Raw genomic sequence first — 10,000 nt, 5'->3', positions numbered from 1 at the left:
TTTACTGGGGTCACGCTCCTGCTACTTAGAAGTCAAATAGTATTTTTCGCAAAATCCTACAGTTTTCTGTAGCAATGCAATAAAATTTTTCTAATCTTAACCCCCAGTTTTTTTTTATCCACTGTCCAAGTTTCTTAGTAACACTTCAACTTTTCTTTGCATATTATTATTATTATTATTATTATTATTATTATTATTATTATAAAATTTAACATCATGTTCTGGCTGTTGTCATTGCCGTCTTTTTTTCTGTTAGGCAAGTCATATCAAATGACCAAAGGCTAACAGAATTGTCTCTTCTTCACATTTCCAACACTTTCCTCAAAATCCTTGCAGTTCCCAACAAAGCAGTTTTTTTAATATTACTCCAACATTGAATGGTATCCCTAGCTTTTTAATCCACCTATCAAATCCTTTGGTGACACTTCCAAGGGCTCCTATCACTACAGGTACGACTTCTACCATTTTGAGTTTCCACAATCTTCCGATCTCTCTCTTCAAGTCCTGGTATTTTTCTTCCTTTTCCCTTTCTTTTTCCCCTACTCTTACATCAGCTGGTACAGCAATATCGATGATTATCCCCTTTGGCTCTTTCTTGTTAATTACAATTATGTCTGGTCTTCTTGCCTCTATCATGTTGTCACATTGAACATTGATATCCCACAAAACTGTTATTATTATTATTATTATTATTATTATTATTATTATTACTATTATTATTATTATTATTATTATTATTATTATTATTATTATTATTATTATTATTATTATAATAATAATGTGTGTTTGCCCAGGACATGATCAAGAGGAAATCACAGGTTCCTGTCTTAATTCAAAGATTTTGCTCTTGCAAGTGGAGTATTCACAAATAAATGATTCAAATCACTTTCACTATCATTGTGCAATAGAGCTTTGTGTTTCTCTGTCATAGGGGTCTCATTAAGAGGTAAAGACACTCTTTCAGTGCTGAACTATGAGAACAACATGGCTCTCTTCTCCAGGTCAATGACCAAAGCTTCCAGATTCTACTGGACACAGAATATCAATGGCAATTGGCCAGCCTGGAATCTGATTGGTGGATCATCGGTTTCACTAAAGACAGATGCTGCAGTAGCTTATAATAGTTTTTCAAAGGTAAAAATTATTTTTGAAGGAAGTGATGGTGGTATTGTATTGTGTCAAGTCAAATCTCTTAATTAATGGTTCAGCAATAATATCTATACTAACTCAAACTGTGTCACAAACATAATTTTTTTATTTCCAGCATTTAGAAGCATTTGCAGTTATGGAAAATAACAAGATGTACAGGACATGGCAAACAGGTCACGACAACTTATAAGTTCTTTTCATGATCTCTCTCAAAATATGCCATGATTATTGCAGGGGTAGGGGGGTGAAGGGTACTATAGCTGAAACAACCAAAACCTTTACAAAAGTGCTAACTTTGGGCCTTATAAACACTATGCTTTAGATAATGACTTGGCCTAAGGTTAGCATTTTTGTAAAGGTTTGGGTTGTTTCAGCTATAGTACCTTAACTTTCACCCCTAGCCCCCGCCCCCAGAATAATCATGCCACTCAAAATAGGGCAGGACACCCAGACATAAAAATACATCAAAGAACTTTGAACACTTCTCCAAAGCTACCGCACATACAAAACAGCTCCTTTAGGAGCCACCAATTCTATAAAAGTTCATTGACCAACAATTTTAATTTGTGTCCCTTGTTTATTGGAACTTGGCTACAAGCCGATTCTGGAATTTGCGTGACATTTCCTTTGGTTTTTACATCTGAGAAAAAAAAAATTCGATCAAACTCTCGGCTATAAGCCGAACCCCCTTGTTTGAACGTTATTTCGCAGATTGAAGTGAAAATTTCTGAAAAAATAGCTCGGCTTATAGCCAAATAACTATGGTACTTAGTTACATAAATTACAAATTATGACAAATTACAACACTTCATGTTGACCATTTGATAATGCTTGAATTTGTATGATAGCAAAGAACTACCCTGTACATTAATTTGCAAATGAGTTAAGAGGAATTTTTGTTGCTGTGTCCATGCAGAGATTCATTGCCTTCAAATAGACCACATAGATTATATCCAACCAGTAGTCAAGGGTGGCTTTCTTAGTCTCTGAGTTGGTTACTTGTTGCATCGAAAGGAATGTAAAGCATGGTTGATGCAGCAGTGAGAGCACTTGCCTGCCACTATTGTGTTCCAGGTTTGATTCCTGGACTGAGCATCACATTTCTTGCTTCTGTATTATTCTTTGAGGAATTTTTCTATGGGTAATCCCATTTTTTCCTTCTAATTTGATTTGTTTGTATCCCCAGTAATATATATTTAGGGTATTTGTGCTTGGCTGCACACGCTTCAGATGCTATCATCATCAGCCTTGCATGTTTATCTTCAAGGTGATTTTTGTAAAAAAGATTTTTTATATCAATTGCAGGTCCAACAAAATGGGTGACGTGGGATGAAACAGGATACGGTGCCCCAGAAACACAGTATGCCCCAGTGGTGCACTCCATGAGTCATAGTGGGTTCAATGGAGTTTTGAATGTTTTTATCTATGGCAGCAATGGATACGTCCATCATATTTGGCAGACAACTTGTGACAAGGTCCCCAACCCATGGGGCTGGTGTACATGGAGTGTATGGTACAAGATTAGTGACAAGATACCCTCCATTAATCCCTTGAGTATAGGAGCAAATATACACCTTGGAATTGAGGTATCAAAGTTATTGAGTCTTTCATAAACATAGAAAATCTGAAATTCAAATCCTAGTTAACAATTACATTTCTAAGTGCCCTAGTTCATTATTCCATTTCAATTGCTGCAACAGGCTGCATGCAAATCATGAAAAAGAGAAACTTAAAACATGGATTGAAATAAGGTAATAAAATACTCACTGAATGTGAGCAATCAATCTATTCCGCTACAGTGGTTTAAGTGCAGTGAAAAATGAATTGTTGATTGGAATTTGGTCACTCAACATGCATATTCTTTGGATTAACATGATGTCAATTTCATTGTTCTTGTTGGAAAGACAGGGCTTGCCTTTAATACGATTGGCATGCTGTACATGTAAGGGCTACGAGTTTGAGTTCTATTCAGATGTTGGTGCATTACAATTTTGAAATTGTTGTCCTTTTTATCCCAGAACAGTTTTTGCTAATTTTGTTGATCGATGTTACAGTATACTACTAACTTAAAGAGAAACATAACAGAACAGTCTTTTTCTTATTTTGTTGAATAAGCAAAGACTGTTCTGGGGTAAAAAGGACAACAGTTTCTATGTTTATAATAAATTGTAATTTTTAAGTAGTACTTTAACCCATTGACCCCTGGGAGTGAGACCTAACAGATTTTACTGTCTAACGCCAGACAATTTTACAGGTCAATTAGGGACATCAGCTGATGGGGCATTTTGAGGTGTCAATTCATTAAGCAGTCAAAAACTGTTTTTATGTCCCCTTTATTAGAGTACTTTCAGTGATGCAAAATGTAAGTAATATTATTTTTGTCCTGTGTTAAATAGCATTAGTTTTGTACTGTAACCAGCTTTAGTGGTATAGGGTATCGTAATATTTTAAGCAGTACGTTTTTTGAACATTTTTTTAAAAAGGGTGCATAAATTTTTATGTAATGCAATTTATTCTGAGAGTTCTTTGGAAATTTGATGCCGATTTAATTGCTTAAGAGCTGCTGACTCATTCAAACAAATTAAATTAATTATTATCAAAGTTCTGTGAGCAGTTACTGCATTTTCCATATTTGTTTGGGATGCTTGTTGCGCAAGAAAAACTCAGAAACCAACACTAGTGGCACATTTCAGGGTACCATCTTCTTTCTCTTTCAGATTTTTACCATGGGAAACGATGGCTACATCTCACAGGAAACTTTTTGCAATTCCCAATCTGTGAATAAAATGGGTTATTTCTGTGTTCTAAGTGGGTTTCTCTTGGGAATTTCCCAAATTGGGAAAGTGCAACAAAAACCAATCTTGGGACAAGAATTCCACATTATTTCCCCTATATTGGGATTTAAATGTCCCAATAATTCCCCTATATTGGGATTTACATGTCCCACTAATTCCCCTATATTGGGATTTATATGTCCCAATAATTCCCCTATATTGGGATTTACAAGTCCCAATAATTCCCCTATATTGGGATTTATATGTCCCAATAATTCCCCTATATTGGGATTTATATGTCCCAATAATTCCCCTATATTGGGATTTACATGTCCCAGTAATTCCCCTATATTGGGATTTACATGTCCCAATAATTTCCCTATGTTGGGATTTATATGTCCCAATAATTCCCCTATATTGGGATTTACATGTCCCAGTAATTCCCCTATATTGGGATTTATACGTCCCAATAATTCCCCTATATTGGGATTTACATGTCCGAGTAATACCCTTATATTGGGATTTAAATGTCCCAATAATTTCACTATATTGGGGTTTACATGTCCCAATAATTTCCCCTGTTATTGGGAGATTCCTTTCACAATAATTTCCCTCCCTTGGTTTTTCTTGACCCAGCAATTTCCTTCAAATGGGGTTTCTTTTCCCGATAAACAGCTCCCTTTAATGGTTTTCATGTGAAAATACTTTTTGCCCCCAAAACATATAAAGATTAGCATGTAATTTGACCAACAATTTCCTTCAATGATGCATGGCCCAATAATTGCCTGTTCACCATGGGAATCATAACATAACCTCGAATGCAACTGTTCATTTTCAGCCCATTGACAACTGCTCTGCTATATAGTAAATTAATGAGAAACACACAAATCTGTGACAATTAGACAATTTAATAAACAGTATTAATAACCACTAAGGGTGTACATTAGTATTTATCTTTAGACTAGAATAATTAAATAACATGCATTAAACTTGGATTTAAGAGTGGTTTGAGAAGTTTACAACAGCATTTACTGGTAATATTGGTGGGTCTAATTCGCAGGTCGCAGGTCATTTTTTCACCAATACAGAGAGTATCCTAAACATTCATAACCTTAGGCCTAAGGTTAGCTTTTATGAATGTTTAGGATACTTTCTGTATTGGTGAAACAATGACCTGCAACACGCGACCTGCAAATTAGACCTGCCACGGTAATATTAATAATGCTATCCTCATATAAATGTTTTGTTTTCCAGTGTTACTCAACCTCTCTGGAATAGGGTAACAAAATTTGTCCAAGGAAGGATTAAGTTTTTTTTGCAAACGTTGGCTATGTAGCACTTACATGAGAATAGACTTAACTGATTGGAGTGTAATGTGAAGTGCCAGCCTTCTATCCCATATGAACCATGTGAGCGTTGTGTGGGCCCATTTCCATTAGTAGGGCTAATGCTGACATGGTTCATATGGGGTAGAAGGCTGGCACTTCACATTGCACTCTATAAACAAAATTTGTCAGTTGGTTTTCCAAAAGGCGTAAATGTAACTATGACAGCCCATTATTTGGACTGTGTCTTTAAAATGCAAACAATGCATTTTACACTTGGAAACACTTAATATAAGCTAAAGGCAATGGATCAGAAAATGTTTCTGTTCTTTTTGGGAAAATTGGTTCAGTTGGTTGATCAGAACTTCAAATAATTGTGGGGAAATACTCCCAAATAGTTCACAGCCTTGCAAAATAAATCTGGGACTTCCTAGGAATTCCTGGAAATTTCATAGGAACAGAATTTTCACAGGAAATTCAGACTTCAGACTGCACCAAGCTGTGCATCAATTAGATTTAAATTTCTTGGAAAAAGTAATAAAAGCTTGGAATTAGACAGAAATTTTGGACATTACAAGTGCTGAAACTTTCTTGCACGAGTAAACAAAATTCTAGTTTCTAAAGAAACTGTGGTACTGCATTGGTGGGAGAGTGAAACATGAAAATTTTCATGTTTCTTGAACGAGGTCAGAAAAATCAAGAATCAACCTTAAATAACTGAGAAGTAGAAATGCACATGTGGAATAAATAAGGTTATAGTGACCTGCTCCCATAAAATAGTATTCCAACCAGCAAATCAGAAATGTGCTGGACACCATTCCAGTGAAGCTAACAGTTACCATCATGACACACAAAAAATTAGAATACAAAATAATTGATTTCAAAGCAGTTACCTTCAGGTCAAAATCTTTGGATTGGGTTCTTGTTTTAAATTTAAAATACAAAAAGGGCTTTTTAAGATTTCAGATAAACCACAGAACCATAACAAGTCTGCAAAGAGTAATCCTTAAATACATCAAACCATAAACGGTCGGGGAAACAGAATTGGCTGCTAAGCATTTTTCTCTGCTGTAAAGGACCTTTTCCTGCTGTCCCGTCAAAGAATTTCTTCAGGAAGTGTCTCTTCTTCTTTCATGGTAACTAAAATATAAATAAATGCATGTAAATACTTCAATGATGCAAGTCACGATTCCTCTCAATCCGTGATCATTTCAATCAATTACAGTTAAAGTGTATGAAGAGTAGACTCAAATTTAGCTCTCTTTACTTACAAACGTCAATAATACCTAGTTTTCTCAGGCATTTATGATTCTGCATTGAAAAGAGACAGCATTTACCAGAACGAATCATTTGTAAATCGTATACATGAATTAATTCGCTGTATGAGCACTTTTATACCAAATCGTTTACTTCACCAATTGATCCAAAACTTCATTTTTCTTGTTTACCAATTATTGCAGGGTTATAACATTTAAAAAGCCAAATTAAGTATCCTTGCCAGAAAAATTGACTTGAAGGTACTCTACATGTAAATCGTCATTTTGAAGACAATAAGGCATCAAATCAAATGTTATTCGCCTATAGTTAACACTTACCTTTTTACTTGAGTTCTTGTAAGCATTTCCCTGACTTGGATCAGCATTTAAAGAGTAAAACAAACAAAAAATCACCACAAATTTGTGAGCGTTGATACAAACGTTAATAAAGCCGCCGATTACCGCCAAAATCGGTAAGAGCTTGGTATGTACTTTAAGTAGGGTTATTAAAGTGTATCATAAAGCGCATAAATTATATAAAAGAGGTATATCAGCATATATAGGTAGCTATAGCAAAGTATATACATGTATATCCATCTATGCCCATATATCTCTCTGTATACCCGTGTATTTCCATGTATATCCATGTATTCCCATGTATGTCCATGTATACACATGTATACCCATGTTTGTCCATCTGTATCCATGTACAGCCATGTATACCCATGTATACCCACATACAGGCATGTATATCCATGTATGCCCATGTATGTCCATGTATACCCATGTATATCCATGTATGCCCATGTATGTCCATGTATACCCATGTATATCCATGTATAACCATGTATGTTCATGTATACCCATGTATATCCATGTATAACCATGTATTTCCATGTATACCCATATATATTCATGTATACCCATGTATATCCATGTATACCCATGTATGTCCATGTATACTCATGTGTATCCATGTATAACCATGTATGTCCATGTATACCCATGTATATCCATGTATAACCATGTATGTCCATGTATACCCATGTATATCCATGTATAACCATGTATTTCCATGTATACCCATATATATTCATGTATACCCATATATATTCATGTATACCCATGTATGCCCATGTATACCCATGTATATCCATGTATAACCATGTATGTCCATATATAACCATGTATGTCCATGTATACCCATGTATATCCATGTATAACCATGTATATCCATGTATAACCATGTATATCCATGCATACCCATATATATTCATGAATACCCATGTAAATCCATGTATACCCATATATATTCATGTATACCCATGTATATCCATGTATGCCCATGTATGTCCATGTATACCCATGTATATCCATGTATAACCATGTATGTCCATGTATACCAATGTATATCCATGTATAACCATGTATTTCCATGTGGACCCATATATATTCATGTATACCCATTTATGCCCATGTATACCCATGTATATCCATGTATAACCATGTATAACCATGTATGTCCATGTATACCCATATATATTCATGTATACCCATGTATATCCATGCATACCCATATATATTCATGAATACCCATGTAAATCCATGTATACCCATATATATTCATGTATACCCATGTGTATCCATGTATGCCCATGTATGTCCATGTTCACCCATGTACACCCATGTATATCCATGTATGTCCATGTATGTCCATGTATACCCATGTATAACCATGTATCTCCATGTATGTCCATGTATGTCCATGTATACCCATGTATAACCATGTATCTCCATGTATACCAATATATATTCATGTATACCCATGTATGCCCATGTATACCCATGTATATCCATGTATAACCATGTATGTCCATATATAACCATGTATGTCCATGTATACCCATGTATATCCATGTATAACCATGTATATCCATGTATAACCATGTATATCCATGCATACTCATATATATTCATGAATACCCATGTAAATCCATGTATACCCATGTATGTCCATGTATACCCATGTGTATCCATGTATAACCATGTATGTCCATGTATACCCATGTATGTCCATGTATACACATATATATTCATGTATACCCATGTATATCCATGTATACCCATGTATGTCCATGTATACCCATGTGTATCCATGTATAACCATGTATGTCCATGTATACCCATGTATGTCCATGTATACCCATCTACATCCATGTATAACCATGCATAGCCATGTATATCCATGTATATCCATGTATGTCCATGTATGTTCATGTATACCCATATATATCCATGTATAACCATGTATAGCCATGTATATCCATGTATACCCATGTATCTCTATGTGTACCCATGTAAATCTATGTATAACCTTGTATATCCATGTATACTCATGTATGTTCATGTATACCCATGTATATCCATGTATAACCATGTATGTCCATGTATACCCATTTATGTCCATGTATACCCATGTCTGTCCATGTATACCCATATATATCCATGTATAACCATGTATAGCCATGCATATCCATGTATATCCATGTACAGCAATGTATTTCCATATATATCCATGTTCAGCCATGTATATCCATGTATATCCATGTACAGCCATGTATATCCATGTATACCCATATATCTCTATGTATAGCCATGTATATCCATGTATAATCGTGTATATCCATGTGTACCCATGTATAATCGTGTATATCCATGTGTACCCATGTATACTCATGTATACCCGTGTATATTCATGTATTATCATGTATATCCATGTACAGCCATTTATATCCATGTATATCCATGAACAGCCATGTATATCCATGTACACCCGTGTATATCCATGTATATCTATGTAAACCCATGTATTATCGTGTATATCCATGTACAGCCATGTATATCCATGTATACCCGTGCATATCTACATACAGGCATGTATATCCATGTACAACCATGTATATTCATGTATGCCCATGCATATCCATGTATACCCGTGTATATTCATTTATTATCATGTATATCCATGTACAGCCATGTATATCCATGTATTTCGATGTAAAGGCATGTATCTCCATGTATACCTATGCATATCAATGCACAGCCATGTATATCCATGTATGCTTATGTGTATCCATGTATACGAATGTATACCCATATATGCCCATGTACAGCCATGTATGTCCATGTGTATCCATGTACAGCTATGTATATCCATGTACACCCGTGTATATCCATGTATATCCATGCACACCCGTGTATATCCATGAATATCCATATACAGCCATGTATGTCCATGTATAGCTATGTATACCCATATATTATCGTGTATATCCATGTACAGCCATGTATATCCATGTATATCCATGCACACCCGTGTATATCCATGAATATCCATATACAGCCATGTATGTCCATGTATAGCTATGTATACCCATATATTATCGTGTATATCCATGTACAGCCATGTATATCCATGTATACCCATGCATTTCTA

General features: G+C 35.1%; 1 protein-coding gene across 1 annotated transcript in view; it reads left to right on the top strand.

Moving 5' to 3' along the window:
* The window catches only part of LOC138026232 (uncharacterized), a 27,073-nt gene that overhangs the window by 3,905 nt on the left and 13,168 nt on the right, over window positions 1–10,000 (top strand). The window contains exons 3-6 of the mRNA XM_068873473.1: window positions 932–1,134; window positions 1,265–1,322; window positions 2,455–2,735; window positions 3,867–3,894. Coding sequence (XP_068729574.1) covers window positions 932–1,134; window positions 1,265–1,322; window positions 2,455–2,735; window positions 3,867–3,894 — 570 coding nt within the window. The remainder of the gene's footprint in view (window positions 1–931; window positions 1,135–1,264; window positions 1,323–2,454; window positions 2,736–3,866; window positions 3,895–10,000) is intronic.

The sequence above is a fragment of the Montipora capricornis genome, chromosome 12 (assembly GCF_036669925.1).
Source record: "Montipora capricornis isolate CH-2021 chromosome 12, ASM3666992v2, whole genome shotgun sequence".
NCBI classification, from domain to species: Eukaryota; Metazoa; Cnidaria; class Anthozoa; order Scleractinia; family Acroporidae; genus Montipora; species Montipora capricornis.
The sequence above is the reverse complement of the archived record's forward strand: the minus strand, read 5'-3'. Positions and strand labels throughout refer to the sequence as shown.